This window comes from Lycium barbarum, chromosome 5 (assembly GCF_019175385.1).
Source record: "Lycium barbarum isolate Lr01 chromosome 5, ASM1917538v2, whole genome shotgun sequence".
Taxonomy (NCBI): domain Eukaryota; kingdom Viridiplantae; phylum Streptophyta; class Magnoliopsida; order Solanales; family Solanaceae; genus Lycium; species Lycium barbarum.
Window position 1 is genome coordinate 140,781,967 of NC_083341.1, and position 24,031 is coordinate 140,805,997.

General features: G+C 34.4%; 1 protein-coding gene across 1 annotated transcript; it reads left to right on the forward strand.

Moving 5' to 3' along the window:
• Positions 1 to 6,302: 6,302 nt before the first annotated feature.
• LOC132642850 (cytochrome P450 CYP749A22-like) lies at positions 6,303 to 11,841 on the forward strand. Its single transcript, XM_060359876.1, has 5 exons — positions 6,303 to 6,716; positions 7,043 to 7,266; positions 7,361 to 7,593; positions 9,842 to 10,205; positions 10,711 to 11,841. The coding sequence occupies exons 1-5, from the start codon at positions 6,443 to 6,445 to the stop codon at positions 11,137 to 11,139; spliced, it is 1,524 nt and encodes a 507-aa protein (XP_060215859.1). The 5' UTR covers positions 6,303 to 6,442; the 3' UTR covers positions 11,140 to 11,841.
• Positions 11,842 to 24,031: the final 12,190 nt, after the last annotated feature.

The window sequence follows — 24,031 nt, forward strand, 5'->3', positions numbered from 1 at the left end:
ATTTAGGTAATTCAGTTGTGATCTGAGAATTGAGTGAAATGTATTTCTGTTTTAACTCTCTGATTACATTTAAACAAGATTTTGTGACAATGATGTGTCTTATTAGAGATTACATTACTCAAAGTAGGTAATCAATATGTTGGAAATAAAGACAGACACATATAGGTACCAGCTTTGTCATTATTAGAAAGATGTTAGATTTATTAGCTCTTAAAGAGTATACTATTAAGTTTAACTAAGATGAATATAACTTTTTGAAGGATCTGAGTTTTTAACATTGCTGTTTTACTCTTTTAGAATTTGAGAGGCTTCCGAGAGCTGCTTTTAGCAAAAGAAGTACTCTTTGTTTTTCCAGAACCCCCTGATCACAATAAATAGTTCCAGTATTTACTGAAACAATTTGGAGTAACTAGAATCATTAAATTTGAAACTTTTACACAATTGACGAAGGAAAAGTATATCGTCTAACAGTTACAATGAATCTGATCTATAATTACGTTATGCATGATTGGGATTAGAATTCTGAGCATTCACGAGGGATCAAACTTATTTCGGTAGGTCAATTGGCATATAATTAACTTCCTCTTGTATTAACTACACTATCTTTGTCTGATTTCAAAATCATATCTTGAAATTCAATTCATATTATATAAAGGCAAGACTTCTTACTTTAATAACTAATTGCAATTTTGTAATTTTACCTTTCGAATATCTCCAACTAGCAGCATACATCAAGCATGAAAGCTAAGGTTCTTAAAATGTCATTAAGAGGACCACATGATACTTGCAATAAGCAATATTAACACCATTATTGATTTCATATTACCGTAGCTAAAGGATACAAGGTACTTGCATAAGCACCAATATTAACAAGTACCACCATGATTGATTTCATATTATCATAGCTTTTATTAAATTCTTTGTGAAAACATACAGATAAACTAAAGATAAAGGATATCAAATCAAGATGATTTTAAAATGATGCCTTCCTCACATAGCCATCAGTAATTTTTTCAAGATATGAAAATCAGATGATATTCTATGAATAGAAGTACACATTAATCAACTTAACATGATGTCTCCCTTACATAGCCATCAGAAATACCTTTTAAAATATGAAATTAGATCATTTTCTAATAAAAAGGTACACATATTTATGTGGTCCAAGCATGAAATCATGAAAATTGACATTCTATTCACTACAAGAAAGAAGACATTAGCTCAAAAAATATTTTTGTTGTCGGAGATAGACTATTGCTGCGAAAAGTACTTTTGGCAACAATATTTTTTTTTGTTGTTGCATAAACTTTTCCCAACGACAGTTATTGCAACAACGTGCAACAACTTTTTTTGTTGTTGTCAAAAGTACTTTTTGCAACAACAGTCCATACTATGGGAACAAAATTAAATTATTTGGCAACAAAAAAAAATATTTTTAAAAGATTCATCACATATGTCAACAATAAAACTAAGTTGTTGCCAAATATTGAATTTTGTCAAATATATTATTTTTGTTGTCAAAAGAGCCGCTGCCATTGCTCTACTTTTTTGTAGTGATTTTTCAGGTTTGATATAGAGGACATCCTCAAAATGTTTTATTTTGCACCAAACATATACTTCATATGGCCCAGGGAACACATAGAATTAGGCTGTAATAGTGACTGAACATTATGCAATCATATATACTATTATATAAACTCATGTTGAAAATCTGTTTAAGTTTTAATGATCGTGTGCATGTACTAGGAAAAGATTTGGCACACTTGCCTTGAGACTTCTCGTTTTCAATCTCTTCTTTATAATATGGAATTATTGTACTGTGTTTTGGCATAAAATAATCCATTGTAGTCATTGCTGATGCCTTAACTTTCATGGACTAACTTTCATGGACCACTTAACTTTATTATATAAACTCATGTTGAAAATCTGTTTAAGTTTTAATGATCTTGTGCATGTACTGTTAGAAAAATAATATTTTTATCCAATATCTCAAAAATAATAGGACTATTTCTAATGTTTTTATTGGCTTTAATACAAAAGATTTAATTATACTTTATTAGCCTTAATGGTAGCATTTCATAATTGGAAAACATTTGTCCGTTTCCAAACGGTTTATAAATTAAATATGGTCATTTGACAAATTGCTTTTATGGTCCTTTTTACTTCACTAATAAGATTATAAAACTATTTTAGTCCGGCAAAAAGATGCTAACGTGTCCAACCAAACTGTCAAGTACTTTGTCCATATATTAGAAGTTCTATGTTGATATATATTATTATTATTGGTTCATCTTAGAGGTGTGAAAAAAAAAAAAAGGAATTCTTCTCATTATGTATTATTGGGCTCTTATGAGATAAATCTTTGTTAGATTCTGGCTCCTAGTTTTGTACTAGAAGAGCTTGTTGAATCCTGGGGAATACACCCATATCGGGTGAAATATCCTTAAGGACAGTGCCATTGGCATGCCTCAAGCTACGAAGAATTCTCTACAATTGTTCGTGATCAAGCATTTTCCTCAAGTGTAAAAAAAGTTCCTACAAGTGTTCGTGATGAAGAAAAGTCCCTACACGTGTTCGTGTTGAAGTATTTTCCGTAAGATTTCCAACAATCTTAAGGATATTTCGTACTCTATTCTTACGGAATATTGAAAGAGAATAACTTAGTACAATCTGTCTAAGTTCCAGGTATGTTTTTGAATTATAGTATAATGAAAAATATATGATCTAAAAGTAAAGTAGTAATGATTTTGAAATGATTAATTTATACTTTTATTTGAAACTTTTAAGTTGTGCTTGGATAGTAGTTTTAGTGATTATCTTATCTAAGATTTAATATTGATTGTGGGGCATATTTCTAGTGTAAAAATTATAAGTGGGTTCATCATGATGTTCTACAAGTTTGAGATATTTTGTTTTGGTGAACATTTTTATATTGGATAATATAGACTCTGAAATTAATCATATTTTTTTGTCTTAGTCATTTGGGTCAACAAAATGCTAAATACAATGAATTGGTTTTGGGTTTGTGATGAATTTGTGTTGTTGTTATATTATTTTAGGTAGTTCTTAAATAATGTCCAAGCCATTTGTATATTTGTGGATAATTTATATTTGAGGTGGTAAGATGAGTGCAAAGATATGTATAATAATATGCATCTATATGTTGTGATAATTTTTTGAAAAGTTGGCTTGAAATTGATGTTTATCTTTATAGATTAATTATGGTGCAAGAATTTGTAGACCTATCTTTGAGATCTATGTTTGTATAAGTTGTGTTCTTTACACATTGAAGAGATTTGGTAAATTTAATTTAGGCTTTTAAATTATCTTGCTAGATGATTTGGATGAAAAAATGTTGAATTATGACAAATTTCTTTTTCTACAAATGTGAGATATTTATATGGAAATTTTACTTTGATCCTAATATTTTTATGAGAATGATGCTGGACAAAGTCAACTTCATGTGTCAAATGATATGGTATTGATCAGATTCTGCAACACTAATAAAGAAGGTTTTGACGGGAATAATTATTATTTTGTGTGTGACGAACTATGTCATCATGCTCATCAATGTAGAAAAGATTCGGAGAATGATAATCCCGCTAATTAAAAATAATTTTGGTTAAGCGGGTGATATATTTATTGTGGTCATTTCTCGAGCGAATCTTTTGTGGCTAATGTGAGAGATTGGTGGTTAGACATTGGTGCTACTAAGTGCTAATACAGTTTTGTGTCCTACACCCAAGTTGAAGAAGAAGAATGATTTATTCATTTTGGTGATTCAAGAACTACTCAAGTTCTTAGAATGGAAAAAAAAAATTATATCTCAAAAAATTATGTGTGGATTTACAATTTAATATTACATTAATGTGTCATAATTGTATAATTATTCCATTAAAATTCAGACGTTGCTTTTGAAAACCATGACAGACTATTTGAATTCAATTGTAACTGATTGTGTTTAAAACTAAGAGAGTGAGAAAATTAGAAATGTTTGTTGGGTGCTCTCTCTGTACGTTTTATATTATTTTATTATATATAAGTAAGAGATAGTATGACTTAATTATTATGGTGATACTGGGAGAAGAGACAAATTGGAGGGAAAATATTTCATGTAAATTATAGAAAGAATATTCTTTAGACTGAAATATATGAAAATGTGGGGGTTACGGTGTTATGAGTCATGAACGCCTTTATTTTGAAATTGTTGAAATTATGGGGGTCATGATATCGTACTAGAGTTATTTTGAGATTGAGAGAATGTTTTAAAAGTAATAATATTTCAGTTGGTCTTGTTATTCAAACTGTTTTTGAAAAATAAATAAATTATGGTGTTATTTCTTTTCTCGGTACATGATTTTGAAAAGAACCAACTGATGGATAAGTGTTATAGTGAATTAATATTTGATGTACTAGAGAGGATACAATGATGCTAAGTGGATCTCAAAATCCACTAGTGAGTATGTGTTACCCTTTGTGGGGGTGTAATAATTAATATGAAAATAAGTCAAGTAGACCATAGTGAAATATGAGTTTATGGTTTGAAGTTGGCTAGTGATGAGGTTAAGATACTTCTTAGTGAATATTGAGGTTGGAATAAAACCAACATGTATATTGTGGTTGTCAAACAACATTAGTTGTGTGAGAAAATAATTTTTTAATAGCGCTATTGTGAGATGTGATAGTTTTTTATAATTGTGTGAAGTCTGAGGTGAATTTGGCTGATTCACAAGACTAAAAGAAACATCGAGGGGAATGAGACTTTTGTCATTTGAGAAGATTAACAATGATGGTAACCCAACCTATTTGATTGGAGATCCCATGAATTAGGTTCATATGGGTAATAACAAGTCATTAGTTGATCAAAAGTGCACTATTAAACTATGTCCCTTCCTATGGTGTGTGAATATAGTGCAAATCTGCAAGACAAAGTGAGGTTGAACTATAAACTCTTAATCCATTACCATATCCTTTATAAGTGGTGTATTGCTCTGCAGAATACACTTGATGGGTGGACCTATATGAGTGTGGAGTGGTGCCGCTCCTATGAAATTGTGACAGATTTCTAGAGCACTCATGAATACCAGGACACGCGCATGGCCTCTTAGCGCAAAACCGCGATAACGACAAAGATTGTGCGAGTATAATGTGATAGAATAAGACCCTAGACTTACAAAAAAAATTTTGGTTCATAGAAGTTCTAAACTTCACTAATTATTCTGTAAGTTTAATCTTATTTTATCTAGGTCTGGTTCATAATCTACGGGACACCAGATTCGATGCATTGTACTCAGATGTGAAGCCCAACAAAACTTCTTATTTTATTTCTTCTATTATTTTTGAGATATATGGGGGATTTTAAAAAAATAATATTTTTATCTAATATCTCAAAAATAATAGGACTATTTCTAATGTTTTTATTGGCTTTAATACAAAAGACTTAATTATACTTTATTAGCCTTAATGGTAGCATTTCATAATTGGAAAACATTTGTCCGTTTCCAAACGGTTTATAAATTAAATATGGTCATTTGACAAATTGCTTTTATGGTCCTTTTTACTTCACTAATAAGATTATAAAACTATTTTAGTCCGGCAAAAAGATGCTAACGTGTCCAACCAAACTGTCAAGTACTTTGTCCATATATTAGAAGTTCTATGTTGATATATATTATTATTATTGGTTCATCTTAGAGGTGTGAAAAAAAAAAAAAGGAATTCTTCTCATTATGTATTATTGGGCTCTTATGAGATAAATCTTTGTTAGATTCTGACTCCTAGTTTTGTACTAGAAGAGCTTGTTGAATCCTGGGGCATACACCCATATAGGGTGAAATATCCTTAAGGACAGTGCCATTGGCATGCCTCAAGCTACGAAGAATTCTCTACAATTGTTCGTGATCAAGCATTTTCCTCAAGTGTAAAAGAAGTTCCTACAAGTGTTCGTGATGAAGAAAAGTCCCTACACGTGTTCGTGTTAAAGTATTTTCCGTAAGATTTCCAACATGTACTAGGAAAAGATTTGGCACACTTGCCTTGAGACTTCTCGTTTTCAATCTCTTCTTTATAATATGGAATTATTGTACTGTGTTTTGGCATAAAATAATCCATTGTAGTCATTGCTGATGCCTTAACTTTCATGGACTAACTTTCATGGACCACTTAACTTTCGTGGACCACACCGTCTATTGATCTCAAATCTTTGTCAAGAGCAAAACAAGAATGGTGATCTTAGATATTACAATAGCTAATGTACGATTAATCCAATTTTTTGTTGCCAATTTGAAATGCTATTGATGAAGCCAAAACCAGTATCTGAATTTATTTGTCCTCTAATTCGAGTTAATATGCTCAACCTTAGTCAAGGACATTAGAAAACCAACATCGCTCATGATGTCCATCCAATATTTGGATTAAAAAAACTCAAACATCTTTCGATCATATGATGATGATCAGCATTGTTGCTAGTTTTCTTTTCATTTCTTTGTCAGTGATCCTTGTTAGGATCTTTAAGAAGCTATGGTGGACTCCATTTCATGTACAATTTCTGATGAAATCTCAAGGTATACAAGGTCCCCCTTACAAGTTCCTACATGGAAACACTATAGATATTGTGGAAATGAGAAAGGCCTCCATAAGCAAAGCCATGGATCACTTGTCACATGACATAGTTCCAAGAATTCTACCTCATATATTTTCTTGGACGAAGCTATACGGTAAACTAAAAGATTGTCAGACTATTTCTTCTCTCATTACCTTTTTGTTTCAAGATTAAGTTCTATGCGATGATGGTGTAAAAGATATTTACACACTCAATCATTTATAAGGTAATTACAAGTAAATCTTTTGATAAGCATTAATTGTAACCTGAAAAAAAAGATACGTAACCTCCCATCACAGGTTAAACACGCCAATAGCAGAAGAAATTCTTTACACTGTCAGTTTATATATCTTAAATCCTTTTGTTTCCTTATATGGTGTAAAGAATTGGAATAAGAAAAGGCTAATTTATATTTTCTCTGTTTCTCTGGTCGCATTACAGGGGCAAATTTTCTCTACTGGTATGGAGTGCAACCTGAACTAGTAGTGACTGAACCAGAACTTCTCAAAGAAATACTGAGCAATAGAAACAACAATTTTCCCAAAATAGATCTTGAAGGCTTTTCCAAGAAGCTTTTAGGAGACGGCGTTTCGTCATCTAAAGGCGAAAAATGGGCAAAAATGCGAAAACTAGCCAACCATGTTTTTCATGGAGAAAGCCTAAAAGTAAAATTCTTATGCAATTTTTGAAACAAAATTATGCCTTTTGTTATCTGTTTCTCCAAGTGCTAATTTTTTAAAACAATGCTTGTGAATGCAGAATATGATTCCAGTGATGATGATGAGTTGTGAGAAAATGCTGGAAAGGTGGAACATTTATGAAAATAAAGAAATTGAAGTGTTTGATGAGTTTAGGCTATTAACATCAGAGATCATTTCAAGGACAGCATTTGGAAGTAGTTACTTAGAAGGAAAAAATATATTTCAGATGCTGATGAAGTTAGCTTTGCTAGTTTCAAGAAATGCTCACAAAATCAGATTGCCTGGTATCAGGTGTGTCCCTCCACTAGATGTTCATAGACTTATTGCTGTATCTCATAATCGAATTTTTTAAAATGAAAAGCTAAGAAGTCTTGAGGTAAATTTGTAAGTTGATTGGGCTTTTTGGCTTATCTATGCACTTAATAAACGGGTGAAAATCATTTACACCCTCCAACTTTATTTTAAAAATCAAAACCCCCCTCAACTTTGAACAATAGTCATTCTCCTCCCTTTATTCTAATTGACTTTTTAAAATTTCTATTTTATCCTTACATTATCAACTTTTGTCTTTTTTTTTTTTTTACTTTTTAGAATCAAGATATTCTTCATTTTTCTTAATATGTGTAACAAATTTCCTATAAAAAATAAATATTATCTTTTGTGTGAAAAAAAGTGGAAAACATTAATTGAGTATATAAGTTAATAATGTTTTATAATGAAATAAATTAGCAGAATAAAACAATAAATTTTATTAATAACAATCAAAACTCTAATATCTATTTATATAACTGAAAATAACAAGTAATAATAACTTTATAAATATATTTTAATGCAACTAATACAAAAAAATATATATACAATAGAGACGAACTCTTAAAAATTATTTATTTATATTGTAAATGAATTTTAAATTATAATTTAAGAAATATTCCATTAATTACAACCAAAACTTGTTTATTTTTATGGACAATAGAGAATAAGAGAGACGTTAAATTTAATTATACATAGACATGCTTATAAATACATATATTTAATGCATATGTAAAAATAATTTATAAATATTACTACTATACTTTGATAATAAAATTTCCAGTTACCAAAAAAAAAAAAATTGAGCTAACAATTATAAAAAATAGCATTAGATTTCGTGACAAATTCATAAAAGTATTATTCCACTTAATATGTTAATGAATTTAAATAAATTTATAAATACCTAAGTTAAAAAAATATATATTACATATAATATAAAAATGTATTATATAAATGGAGGATTGAAAATAATAAGGATGAAATAGACATTGCATAGGTTTAAAGGGGGAGAATGACTATTGTTCAAAGTTGAGGGGGGAGTTTGATCTTTAAAGCAAAGTTGGGGAGCGAAAATCATTTTCGCCCCTTAATAAACACTAAAAGAGTTATAAGCCAAATTCAGTCAAAGGTATAAGTTGGTCACTCCTAACTTGTGAATTTTCCATTTATAAGCGCTTTTCGTTTGAACAAAATGGGGAAAGGTGTAAATATAATCCTCAATTTTGTTATTTAGAGCAGATATACCCTTCGTTACGAAAGTGATGTAAATATAAGCTTACCATTATAAAATGGCACAAATATACCCCTGCCGTTATAAAATGGTGTAAATATACCCTTTTCGCTAACGGGATTTTGAAAAAAAATCATTTAGGTTATTTTTAATTTAAGAAAAATGTCACGTGACTTTAAAAAAAAGTCTACCCATTTTTTTTAGGAGACATACTTTTCTAAAGCCAAATAGTAATTTTTTTTCTGGTGGGTTGGGTCCGGATCTTTTAAAAAAATGGGTAGACTTATTTCTTTAAAAGACACAGATATTTTTCTAAACGAACCAGACCCGACCCACCAGAAAAAAATTACTATGTGTTTTTACAAAAGTATGTCTACTCAAAAAAAATGGGTAGACTTTTTTTTTCTTTTTTAAAGTCACATGACATTTTTTAAATTAAAAAATAACCTAAATGATTTTTTTTAAATTCCGTTAGCGAAAAGGGTATATTGGCACCATTTTATAACGGCAAGGGTATATTTGCACCATTTTGTAACGGCAGGGGTATATATACACTACTTTTGGAATGAGAGATATATCTGCTCTAAATCGCAAAGTTGAGAGGTATATTTGCACCTTTGCCCAAACAAAATTTATATTATTATATTCCTAGTTTGTTTTGTAGTCCCCGAAATACCCTTCCAGAATAAAACCCCGGACTCTCCCTCCATTCCATTTCCGCTATTGTCCTTTTCGATGTAAAGATACCTTAAATTTATATTTTTTGGTAAATAGATTTAAGGGCATTTAAGCTATTTCTCATAAAAAGTGTTGATTAGTATCATCACTTCTATCCATGAATATTTATTTATAAAAACAGGATCAGCATATAAAAATGCTTTTTAGCTACCACTTTTGATCAGTTAAGTCAAATGCGCTCTTAACATGCATTTTAAGCTTTTAGCTTAAATACCAAATTATGCAAGATATTATGCAACATACTTGTTATCTTTTGTGTAGTCAAATATGGAAAAGCTGTGATGAAATAGAGTCAGAGAAACTCGAGCAGGGCATACGTGACAGCATTACTCAAATAATAAAGAAAAGAAAGCAGGAAAAGATCGGGGATGAACATATCTTTGGAAGTGATTTCCTTGGGAAACTCTTAGAGGCTTATCAAGACTATAGAATATCAGTAGAAGATATAGTCGATGAGTGCAAGACATTTTATTTTGCTGGTCACGAGACAACAACTTCTTTACTTGGATGGACAATCTTCTTGCTAGCTACAAACAAGAACTGGCAAGAAAAAGCAAGAAAAGAAGTTCTTGAAGCATATGACCGGAAAGTTCCTACTGCAGATGGCCTATCAAAACTGAAAATCGTAAGCATCTAGGATTAATCATATTTCTATAGATGTCGCAAGCATATTAAGTATATACTAAGATGGAGTTTGGGTAAGTTATCAACTTATAATTACTTTTTGGATTATATACGTTTGCTAAACATCAAAGTGCTTATAAACCAAAATCAACCAAAAGTCTGCTTATTAGTGCTTTTGTTTGAACAAGTTTTTTACTATTTAGTCCTAACATCTTTTGTAATGAAATACCCGTCTCAAAACAAAACCCCTAACACCCTTTCCATTCTATTTATGTCATTCATCCTTCTCCTTCTAAAGACCTTTTTAGTTTTTAGTTTTTGATAATTCTCATGGCATCCTAGTCATTTTAATAGAAAAATGTCTTACACATCAACTGCTTAATATCAGTTTCAATTGAAATACATAATTGTGCATTTATAAATTAATTTTGTTTATTGCGTAATGCTTATTGGCTTTTCAAGCTAAACATGCTCTCGGAAATTTTTACTTTGTCTTATCAATGTAGATGAACATGATTCTAGAAGAATCTCTAAGATTGTACCCTCCAGTGCCATTCATCAAAAGGAAAGTTGTTGAGAAAGTTCAGCTAGGGAAGCTAACTTTACCACCTGAAATGCAACTCTATATATCACCACTAGCGGTTCAACATGATCCAAAAATATGGGGAGAAGATGTACATGTTTTCAAACCAGAAAGATTTGCAGAAGGGGTTGTCAAAGCTACAAACAATAATCCAGTAGCATTCTTGCCATTTGGCTATGGACCTCGAACTTGTTTAGGCTTGAACTTTGCCATGATTGAAGCAAAAGTTACTCTTTCGATGGTTCTACAACGTTACATGTTCACTATTTCACCAACTTACGTTCACTCTCCTGTTCAGCTTTTTATGCTTCGTCCACAGCATGGAGTTAATGTCATTCTCCACAAGATTTAGGGGTCTCTTGATGTATATAAAGATGAACGGGACTTCATTATTGGTTTAGTCTGAAGCATATATTATTATATTTATAATTGTCCAAGCAAATAAACACGTGTATTGTTTTGACGTGTCTTTTGAGTTAATTCCTTTACTGCTCCCTCTGTATAGTTGCATACAAATTATTCTGCTAAGGTTTAAACATAGTAACTTGATTGTGTATCGACTTATGCTTATGTAATAGTCTCAATTCCGAACTAATTAGTGCAGCTATATGAATATATGTATCCATTTCAATCCTTCTTTGTCTTTTTTGTGATTGGTGCATGGTTCGCATGTTTTTCTTCTCTCTTTTTATTTTTTTTATTTTTTTATAATTGGCTGAAAGTTCTTATAGTGAAGATTTAGCAGAAACGGTCTTCCAAATTGAAGGACATTATTTCAGACCTTTTTGACGCTATACCCAGTGATGGAGCCAGGATTTTCACTAAAAGGGTTCAAAATATGAAAAGGTAAATACACGGAGAAGCCAAAGAGGGTTCAACGTCTACTATATATACATAAAAAATAATTTAAATCATGTATAAACAGGATAATTTTCCGCCAAAGTGGGTTCCCTTGGCCCTTTCTCCCTCCGGCCCTGACTATACCTCTATGACTGCTAGTGTCAAGAAAGAGTGGTCGCGTAAAGCAACCAAAGGAATAATTCAGAGAGGTGTGTAAAAGGATAGGCACAAAGAAAAGGTGTGTAAAAGGGATTTTTGTGCAAGTTGGAGAGTACTGTATGTGCTTCATATTAAGCATAAAAAAACTGTCTTTTCAAATAGCTATAATGTAACTTTCGGGGGATAGATAGAGAAGTAATTGTCACGACCCAACCCCGTAGGCCGTGACTGGCGCCCTACTTGGGCACCCTGACGCACCTATTCAATTGAATCTCATACAAACAGCATATATGGCTATAACTGCTATATGCCGTCTCAAACTATATCAAACTTTATTAGACACATTTCAGCGCAAACATATATATATACATATATCAAAAAGCCGGCAAGGCTATCAAATGTGTCAAAAGCTGACAAGGCTATCAAATATGTCAAAAGCCGACAAGGCTACCAAATGGCGCAACGGCCCAAAACACATATACAAAACGCACGCCGACGAGGCTGCCATAACGAAAGAGATCATATAAACACTGTCGCACCCCATTTTAACCGGGTCGATTTAGGGGGTATGACGTATTGGTGATTCCAGTTTATTTATGTTTTAAGGAGTCGCCACCTAATTAATTTAATGGTGAATTAGGACACCTAGAGATTAACTAAGGTAAAGTTAAAACTAAACCTCCGTTAATAGTCTGCTTAACCAGTGTGATTCTAGGTAAGGGCTCTATATTATCCTAAAGGGAAGGGGTTAGGCATCCTTTAGAATCCGTTAACTTACGGTTATCCGACCAACTTAGGTTGATTAATTAAGGCTAGGGATGCAAATATAATATTTAAAGTTAAAGAAAATAGCTTATAAATACTACTGAAATTTTAAAAAAAAAATATAAACTATTGCTTGATATAAGATTTAGAGAAAATATAATAATTTATATAAAGGAAGATTTCAAACGTCATTTTGAATAAAACTTATAAAATTGCTAAAAAGATTTAAATAGTAATGCTTCTTAAAATAAGATTTGCATAGAATATACAAATAGAAGAAGACGCAGGTTTGTACAGTATTTTAATAAATTATTTGAAACAAACCAAACGGAGAGATATTAATAATTCTTTTCTGTGATTTTAAGAGCATGAACAAATATAAAATAACTAATGTGAATCTTAAGTAAACTCATATTATATCAATACACTTATATTATATCAATACAGTGTTATAGAAATGCTTAGACTTATTTTTTTCTTTAGAAGAAAATTATGATAAAAAAAGAACATAAATTTCCCTCCTTTTTCATTAATTTTTATTAATTATGTTTAGCTAAAATGATGTGCGATTGATTCCAAATTTTGAAGAGTTATTTATAAACGTAATATTTGATTTTATATTTTTACATACTAATGACATTTTGAAGGTTTAGATAAGAAGAACATAATTTCTTTCATTTAAATATATATATATATATATATATATATATATATAATCATTTTTTATTTTTTTTGCAAATAGATCTTTAAATAAATAAATATTAAACACTATAAATGGTTTTAACATGAAAAGAAAAAGAAAGAGTAAAATTTATAGAATTGTTTGTTTGTCTTTCTTGAACTAATTACCCTTTGCTAAAACTAACCCGCTAATTTATTAGAGTTCATCTAAGTTAAGAAAGCAAAACAAAGTAAAAGGGGTTAGTCGAATAATACAAACTAAATACATAAAGTAAAATAAGATAAAAAGGATGGAAATTAAATGGATCAGCCCGTTTTAGGGACTGCGGCGGCTGTTTTTCGTTCGCTATTGGGCCTTGGCCCAAAAAGTCTTCTATTTTGTTGCGGGTTGGCTGGACACAAGAGAAAGTCGTGTTGGGCTTTTAGCCCAACCAAATGTGGAGGAAAAGTGAGTCCCTCGAACTCGTATGTGATGATCATGCATAAGACGAAAGGAAAAGAATCAGTATACACTCAGCGAATAAGGTAAAACATGTAAAATATAAACTCAAAATGGATCAGTAGATGATATATGATATGTATATTTTAAGCATACTTCAGGTATACATAGGTATATATGACTTCACTGCTTCAACAACATTATAGCATTCATATCGTAATAATGCACGCAATTTGCCCAGATGTGCAGTGGGTTGCTATTCACCCAAGTACATCAAGTTAAAGGACCACAATTTCAGCAAGTTTAAATAAGGATGCATCAGCAATTCATCTTATTCAAGTGTAACAGCAGCTAACAAATGCCCCAGCAATAAATCAACAAACCAATCAACAAGATAATGACCCTTTTTATTTCAGTAACTCATACACTTAAGAGGACACCAATATCACTGAGGCAAATTTCGATTTAAATCAATTTCTAGTTTATTAGAACCTTCACTGAAGATGACAGGACACAGAGTATGGCATTTTAGGAACAGCTATAAACTGTATAATGGGGTCACTGGGTACTGATTAAGACCAGCTATTTATTCGATATCTAAGCGGTCCGACGTTACTTCAAACTACCCAAATATCAAACAAACACTCACAGGTTCCAGATGGATCAGGCAATCATCAAACATACTACACAAACATCCTTAGCAATTTGACTAAACAAAGCCTACAAGCCAGCACAATGCAATCAAACTATTCCATCACCAACTTAAGTATTTAAACCCAAACTAGTACACAGTTGCTTCTAACACCAAGTTCAGCATGCTTAGACCCTATCCAAACACTTCGAAATTCATCTAAAAGTCTTGTTCAATCTAAACTTTTCAGGCCAAAATTAAAGGTGACAAGGAAGCAACAAGTTTATCCCAAAATGTGACAGCCCCAGAGGTTACAAACACAGATTTCAAAGAAAAATTATACTTCAACCAAAATACACTTAGTTCTAATTTCAAGACTGGGAGCAACAGTCTACTCAACTGGTAAAACTAACATAACAAACAGTTGATTTGCCTAATATATTTGTAGAAAAGGATTATTTACTCTTGAATGTAACTTATATGAAAGAGGAAAAGGGTTTAATCTTCAGAGATAAAACTAAAAAAATGGGTAGTTAGACTGTTCGAGCAGCTAACTATTTTACCATTTAGACAATCAAACCAATTGGTGAAAGACATCTGGGATGGCAGTTGAGGTAAACCAGTTCAGAAACTAAACTTAATTTAGACAAAATAAGGACATAAATTGACTTTCAAGTTTGAATTATCTTGTAGTCTTTTACCAGAAGCCAGCAAGTACATTTCTTATTCTTTTCTTTAATCTCAACAATTTATAACACCTGATAGTATGGAGTAAGTATAGCAAAACCAATTTTACTTTCACCATGACAGTTTGATATTTCAAATAACAACAAAGGGACTTAGACTTAAAAGAGGAACTGATAACCATATTATACCAAAAGAAATATAATGTATCACATTTTTTATGTTTTAATGTAAAGATATTAGCCTCATTTTGACATGGTTCATCAGTGATATAACTAGTTTAAGGCATTTCTTAAAGAGAACTAAATCAGACATCATGATGCTACACTCAGTTCTAGATATTATAATGGTGGGCCAATGACCAAACACTAAGTGACCAACAGGACAAGAAATCTTAAAGCCAATTTTGCTATTGTTTCATTATCAGTCATACATACCAGTTATATATGAAGGCTAACTTAATTTACTAGCCTGGCATTTAGATTTTCCAAATTCTATTTTAACAAGTAAGCATATGTAGCCTAACAAAACACATGATTAATCCAAATCGATATCTAACATAGAACTGAATAACTACAGAACTAGACACAGAATTAAACTAAGCTCAAACACGCGTAATACAACCAAAAACAAACACAAACAGGAACTAAATCATAACTGAGCAAACGAATCACCTAAGCAGTTCAAGCGCTCAAACATTTACCAAAAAAAGAAAACTAATGGGAGGTGTATTAACAGACCACGATAGAGGCATACTAACTCAATACAATGTTATTTGGCAGTTTCTTTTGTCAAATATAAATGAAAACATGGCCAAAACTATACTAGACAGTTTTCATGCCATTTAAGTGAATTCCTACAAAATTGAGAGCCTAGGTAATGAGTTAAATAAACATGCAGCTTGTAAACTAATCTTAACATTGCCAATCATTTTAATACAATACATTTTTTGTGATATGGGAATGGCATGTTCATGTAACAAGGAACTAGATTAATGTTGGCTGACACTCAAACATATACGAATTTTAGATTCGACATACGCAAAGGCTAATTAAACAGCATATACTTGAACTGACATTACACTAATCGAAACTAAATCAAACTAATCATGTGACACAGCCATTAGCCAACACATAAAAAATAAAAAAAATGACACCATATCAGATTAAACCAAAGCAGATTTCTATTGTGAAAACTAATAACAGGCTGAACCAATAATTAATTTACAAACTAATTTCACACAAATACATATAAATCCACAAACACCCTTAAAACTACTGAAAACTAAACAATAAGGAGGAGGTTTTACCTTCTTCGGGTGCAGCGAAGTGAGGCGAAGGTCTCGATATCCCTCGAACACTTCAAAACTTAGTTCCCAGAAATAAAAGAGATGGATAAAAATCGAAATTTTGGCTTAGAGTATGTTTAGCAACAAAACGAACACCTTCCGTTTTCTATGGAATTTTAAGCTAAAGGACTTGAATTTTCAAAAGGGTTATTGTGCGGCTGAGAGCTTAATTCTTAGGGGGATTTCCTGAATTCCAAAATTTGTTTTTGCAAGGCACTTTTGGGGGTTCTAAAACCTGTCTAATCTCGAGGGATTTTTGCCGCTCCAAACAACAACAACAAAAAAAAAACTACAAAATAGGGGATTTTTTTCCCCCCCTGGAACTGTCATCCTTCCCTACTATTTATGGGGATTTGGGGGGTTCTTTTGTGTTGAAGAAAAAACAGGGGGAGAGGAGCGGGGGAAAAAGGAAGAGGAGCGTGGTGGGGTAGCGGTGTGGGGGTCGTCGGCGATGATGATGATGAAAGGGAAAGAAAGGAGCGGGGGTAGGGAAAGGGAACGGCGTGGTGGGGATGACGACAAGAGAGGAGCGGCGGCGTGGTGGGGATGAAGATGATGAAGGAGAGGCGAGAAAGCGGAAAGAGAAAGAAGAGAAGGGAAAGGGGGAAGGGAGGCGCGGAGGAGAAAAAGAATAAAGGGAAACCCTTATGTTGGAGCTGATGCGGGTCGGACCCGGTATTTTTGGACTGGGTCCATTTTTGGACTGAGTATTGAGAATGGGCTAAAATTAAAAACATAGACTGGGTTTAAAAATTGAGATAAAAGATATGGGCTAGTCCAAAAGATATTAGGAGTTAATCGGACTTTAATTTGGGATTCGGTAAGTCGAAATACGGACTGCGTGTAAGGAACAGTTTGTCTTCCAATATTTAAATAAGAGACTCATTTTGATTAACGATGTACTGAGAATGACATAATATCACATAATACCAAAATGTGTAATTATTAGAACTCGGGTAATAAAATTATATGATGTTATAATAGTCGTGCAATAATATTTTTTAAAAATTCACAGTAAAATAAAATACTATTATTTAATTATGCAAAGATAAATGCGATGCGTGTGCGTAAGCTGGTAAAATACTGAAATGATAAAAATTGTGAATAATAATAATAATAATAATAATAATAATAATAATAATGATAATAATAATAATAATAATATTAATAATAATAATAATAAGTAACTGAAATATAATAATGAAGCCCCGATTTTGATAAAAGGCTAATAATCATAGTAAATACAATATATATATTTTTTATTTTTCCACAAAATGTTACGAGCATAAATAGGTATTTTGGAAGAGAGGCGGGACAAAATTGGGTGTCAACAACTTGTCCCTCTTTGCCCGGTAATGATGAAAAGAGTTGTCGGGCAAAGACGTTGACTCAATAGCCTATTTTGTCCCGGCTAAAGGAAACTTGAGAAGTATATGACCGAACTCCGGTCTCTGAGTTGCCTACATATCTCGGGCTGCACGAGAATCAGGTCGAGTGTAGTTCTGGAACAATTACGACACCTGAACCCGATTAGCGCGAATCTTGCAAAATATTGTCCCAGTGTTGAATTATGATAACACTGGGTATTATGATAGAGACTTGAGAATTCAATTGCTGGAATGCAAAAGAATACTTGTGATTAGAGACGAGTGTTCGAGGTAGATCTTTGACCCGTGTCGGAAAGTCTGATTATCCTTCCCGACAAATTGCCCCAGTTCGCTGCCGAAGAAATAGTTCCACGAGTTGATGTGTGATGCCAACTTCGATATTGTCAAAAAGCCAACAGCTAAAAACAATTGTTAGCAATAAAGAAATATATGTGTAAATAAGACGAGGTTGGAGAAGTTACACTTGCAACCCCTGTTTTGAAAGTTGAATCCACATTCGGAGGTGGGTGCCTGAACTGAAATATAAAATACCCGCATTCGGAGGTGGGTGCCTGAACTGATATATAAAATACCCGCATTCGGAGGTGGGCGCCTGAACTGAAATATAGAATACCCGCATTCGGAGGTGGGCGCCTGAACTGAAATATAGGATACCCGCATTCGGAGGTGGGCGCCTGAACTGAAATATAAAATACCCGCATTCGGAGGTGGGTGCCTGAACTGATATATAAAATACCCGCATTCGGAGGTGGGCGCCTGAACTGAAATATAGAATACCCGCATTCGGAGGTGGGCGCCTGAACTGAAATATAGGATACCCGCATTCGGAGGTGGGCGCCTGAACTGAAATATAAAATACCCGCATTCGGAGGTGGGTGCCTGAACTGATATATAAAATACCCGCATTCGGAGGTGGGCGCCTGAACTGAAATATAGAATACCCGCATTCGGAGGTGGGCGCCTGAACTTGAATATAAAATACCCGCATTCGGAGGTGGGTGCCTGAACTGATATATAAAATACCCGCATTCGGAGGTGGGCGCCTGAACTGAAATATAGAATACCCGCATTCGGAGGTGGGCGCCTGAACTTGAATATAAAATACCCGCATTCGGAGGTGGGTGCCTGAACTGAAATATAAAATACCCGCATTCGGAGGTGGGCGCCTGAACTTGAATATAAAATACCCGCATTCGGAGGTGGGTGCCTGAACTTAAATATAAAATTCCCGCATTCGGAGGTGGGTGCCTGGACTGAAATATAGAATACCCGCATTCGGAGGTGGCGCCTGAACTGAAATATAAGATACCCGCATTCGGAGGTGGGTGCCTGAACTTGAAATATAAGATACCCGCATTCGGAGGTGGGCGCCTGAACTGAAATATAAGATACCCGCATTCGGAGGTGGGTGCCTGAACTTGAAATATAAGATACCCGCATTCGGAGGTGGGTGCCTGAACTGAAATATAAGATACCCGCATTCGGAGGTGGGTGCCTGAACTTGAAATATAAGATACCCGCATTCGGAGGTGGGTGCCTGAACTGAACATTGAAATACCCGCATTCTAAGGTGGGTGCCTAAATTGAAAATTGACATACCCGCATTCTAAGGTGGGTGCCTAAAATTGAAAATTGACATACCCGCATTCTAAGGTGGGTGCCTGAATTGAACATTGAAATACCCGCATTCTAAGGTGGGTGCCTAATTTGAACATTGAAATACCCGCATTCTAAGGTGGGTGCCTATATCATGTCCACTTCCCATGGTGCAAAAATGTAAATCCATATCCACTTTCAGGGTGCAGAAAAATAAATCCAAGTCCACTTTCACAGTTCAAAATATAAATCTACGTCCGCATTTCACGGTACAAAATATAAATCCACGTCGACTTTGACATACGTATTATACGGTACAACAGTAAATTTACATCTACTTTCACGTCTGCAATATACGGCGCAAAAATAAATTCACTTTTACTTTCGAAAACATAAATCTGTATCCACTTTCTACAATTATATGTATATTTATTTTTTTTGTAATATAATTCTATTTCCACTTCCATGCTCGCATCCACAATGTAAATCCACGTCCACTTTAGAGATAATATCGTAAAAAGATATCCACATCTTACTCCATGTCCCATTGTGACGGAAGTTAAATATATAATTAACCCCCACAATTTGATATACGATGCAATATTTCGATCTTGTTATCTTATTAACATACTTCATTCTAAAAGAATTTGATAATGATTTGAACATGTATGAAGTGATGACGAAATTGAGGAATTCTAACCAATAACAGGTGATCAAGGTCAGTGTCCATGATTATATGTATTCGATCCATCGATGAATGTCACGAGCTAAAACAACTGTTAGTGATAAGAATCAATAGCTGGGTCTAAAAGAATTATACTTACAGCCCTTGGTTGAGAAGATGAACTTGTGTCCACTGTTGCAATTGAAATTTCGTGATGAGTGGAACGACGCCCACCGTTCAGCATAAGCTACCTTTGCATCCACGCTGAAGAGTATTTGCATTTTGAAGAAAGTTAACTTTTTGATCACGCCCATAATTTAATACATGCACCGTGTTCATGTTAATTGGACCTGTCTCAACAAAGGAAAATTGTGAGTTTAAAAGAAAATTGGTTGACTTGTGCATGTCGGGAAACTTGGCCCTTGAATTGACTTTTGTCTCGGTCGCGTCCATGTTCTTCGATATCTCACCACATATCTTGCTTTGCCGGGGAGTTTCAGTTATAAAAAAAAATGTATTTTGAAAATAAAAGTAATGAGATTTGGATGACTTTGAAAGGAAATACTTAGTGGCTCTAATATGTAACATGATTAAGAAGACTCGATTTTTGAATTTACTCACATTTTAGAAATATGGATGGACTTTTGTTTAAGACCACTTTTATGCTACTTCTAAAAATTTGTCCCAGTTTCAGTCTTAGAGATGCTTGATTCTGGACAATTGAAAAATAAGAACTTATAATGAAAGTTTTCGAAAGTGATTTGACCGACTTCGAAATTTGTCCCAGTTTCAAGTCCTGGAAACGCTTGGTTCTAAACGATCGAAAAGTGAGAAAGTTGTAATGAAAAAATTTTGAAAGTGATTTGACCGATTTCAAAAATTTGTCTCAGTTTCAAGATACTAAGACACATGAATTTAAGCGGTGGGGAAGACCAAGTCTTGTATAAAAATCCTTATGTATTTTATAGGAACCAAAATGTTTGGACAAACTGAAGATAAAAATTTCAAGATAGAAGGGCCGAACCCGCCTCGGGTTGCCTACGTATCCCAAAGGAATCAGGCCAGACGTAGTTCGTGATACAAATAAAGACTTTTGAGTTTTTTTTTTAATAAAGGGGGGCCGAACCCGATATGGGTTGCCTACGTATTCAAAAGGAAATCAGGCCACACGTAGTTCCACCCATACAACAAAACACTGAAATATTTTGAAAAAGTGGCCGAACCCGATGTGGGCTGCCTACGTATCCAACAGGAAGTCAGGCCAAACGTAGTTCGTTACAAACAAAATGACAGAATCTTAATTTAAAAAGGCCGTAACAAAACATAGAGGCAACATGACAAAAGGAACTAAATGTTCTAGTTGATGCCTCCGGCCTACTACAAAAGGAAATTTAAACTTAAAATACTGAAACTCCCGGCGAACCGAGGCTAAGATAGAAGTCCAATTTTGCAACTCAGGTCCCGGCTCACCAGCCTATAAAGTCAATATTTCAGCAAAGTCTTTGATTATCATAGCATGATCATCTTCATCTTCCACGAACAGGTTCTTGACTCCTTCCACGATATCATCATAGGCAACTTCAACAATAAGATCTGAAGGTTTTAAGAAAGTTTGATCAATGGTAGGAATGGGTTTTGGCAATGCAATCTCCTTCCTTTTATTCTTTCGCGCTTTCTTCACTTCTTCCTCAGTTGGCTCATATCCCAAACCGAATGTAAATTGTTGCGTAGAGAGAACGACTGGCTCAACTCGCCCATTTAGTGTTTTCCCTAGCCCAAATCCAGGTTGGTACCCATTTCTTAGCATTTCTTTTGCAACCATAATTGCGGCGCATGATCTTTTGAACTCTTGAGTTTGACACACTTCACTCTCTTTAGTGACATTCACAACCTCCCAAGCGTGGTAAGCTGCTCCGTCGAACCCTCCTTCTGCCTCGACGAATGGGGTGGATTGCTCTATATAGAAAGACGTGTCTCCTTCTCCATGTATACATATTTGTTGTTGATCCCACTCGAATTTGACAGTTTGGTGCAAAGTAGATGGTACAGCCCCAGCCAGATGAATCCACGGCCTACCTAACAGCATATTGTATGACGTGGAAATATCAAGTACTTGAAAGTCCATAATGAATTCAACAGGGCCAATCAACACTTTCAACTCTATTTCCCCAATAGGACGCCTTGGAGCCCCATCAAATGCTCGAATATTCATATCACTGGTCTTGAGCTCGCTAACATTATATCCGATCTTCTTCAGACTTGTTAATGGACAGATGTTGAGTCCAGAACCCCCATCAACTAATACCTTAGCCACAAACATGTTACGACACTTGACAGTTATATGGAGTGCTTTGTTATGCATGCATCCTTCCGGCGGCAATTCTTCATTATCGAAGCTGATTCGATGACTGTCAAGCACGCGCTCAATCATCCCAGCTAACGCCTCACTAGTTGTTTCGCTTGGAACATATGCTTCATTCAAGATCTTCAACAGTGCATTTCTGTGCATATCTGAACTCAAAAGCAAAGAGAGAATAGGAATTTGAGCATTGGTCTTTTTCAACTGATCCACAACTGAATACTCACTAGCCTTAATCTTCCTCAGAAATTCTTCTGCTTCGAATTCAGTCACGACCCTTTTGGGAGGTACATTGGCTTCCTTAACTTGCCCCAATCTAACTAGCTCTTCTGGAGAATAGCATCTTCCAGACCTTGTCATTCCTGATGTCTTAACCTTGTCAGTGATCGTGTCCTTTCCTCGACATTCCATCACCGTTTGTTGATAATTCCATGGTACGGCTTTTGTATCGAGCACTGGTAACTGATTTGGTGCTTGAACTACTTCCACAGGCGTTGATGAAGCTCCTAATATCTCGACAGGCACACAACCCCTTATCACTACAGCCGGAGAAGCAACGGCTACAAGATCATGATCTTCCACACGATCCACAGGCATTATAAATTCGACTGGGTCATCAACATTTTCATCTGTTCCAATCATATTTATCGTGGCCCCATCATGGGTTGGGAGTGGATTGTTAACCACATTTGGTGTTGGTGGTTTGACCGTGATCTGTTTTGCTTCAATAAGATCCTCAACCTTATGCTTCAATGCGTAACAACGATCAGTGGAATGGCCTTTTACCCCCGAATGATATGCACATGTTTTAGTGGGATCAAAGCTTCTGGGTAATGGATCTGGAATTCTACCTTCCACAGGATATACTAGGCCTGAAGCTTGCAGCCTTTCAAAAACAACGCTCAGTGGCTCTCCTAATGGTGTGAAATTGCGAAACGGTTTATTTGGGCGAGGTGCAGATGCATTGTTTGGATGATGAGTTTGTGATGGTGGAGCTGGATATGTTGGTGGTCGTGGAGCTCGATATGCTGGTTGTGTGTTGTAAACGGGGTAGGATATTTGTGGTGATTGAGGTTGGTAAGATGACAAAGTTTGGTCGTATGGATATGGAGAATATTGGAAATATTGTGAGTGAGGAGCGTTAGGCTGGTATCGTGGGGGTTGTTGATGGTGGTATGATGTGTTTCCCAAAGCCATTACCGATGCTGCTTCTTTCTCTTTTTTCTTTCCGTTCCCGAGAGTACCTGTTTGTATGGCCCTACTAGTAGACTGTAAAGCCGCAAGACTTGTTATTCTCCCTGTCTTAATGCCATCTTCAATCATGTCCCCGGCTTTGATCACCTCTGCAAAAGTTTTTCCACCCATTGTCACCAAACGTTCATAGTATTCCGGCTCTAGCGCTTGAATGAAGAAAGTAACCATTTCTGTCTCCTCCATGGGTGGGTGTACTCTAGATGCTTCTTCCCTCCACCGTATAGCATATTCTCGAAATGATTCGGTGAACTTCTTCTTCAACTTTGTAATTGAGATTCTGTCAGGAGCGATCTCAACATGAAACTTGTAGTGATCCACAAAAGCATTTGCCAAATCATCCCAAGTACGCCATTTGGTTGTATCTTGCTTAGAATACCACTCCAAGGCTTTTCCACTCAAACTCTGATTGAATAGTTTGACTCTTATCCCTTCATTC

Bases quoted from the DNA above. Each gene is read 5' to 3' on its own strand.
- LOC132642850 (XM_060359876.1), top strand. From the start codon at position 6,443: ATGATGATGATCAGCATTGTTGCTAGTTTTCTTTTCATTTCTTTGTCA. The intron at 7,267-7,360 runs GTAAAATTCTTA...TTGTGAATGCAG, and splicing joins TTCATGGAGAAAGCCTAAAA to AATATGATTCCAGTGATGAT. The intron at 10,206-10,710 runs GTAAGCATCTAG...TTATCAATGTAG, and splicing joins GCCTATCAAAACTGAAAATC to ATGAACATGATTCTAGAAGA.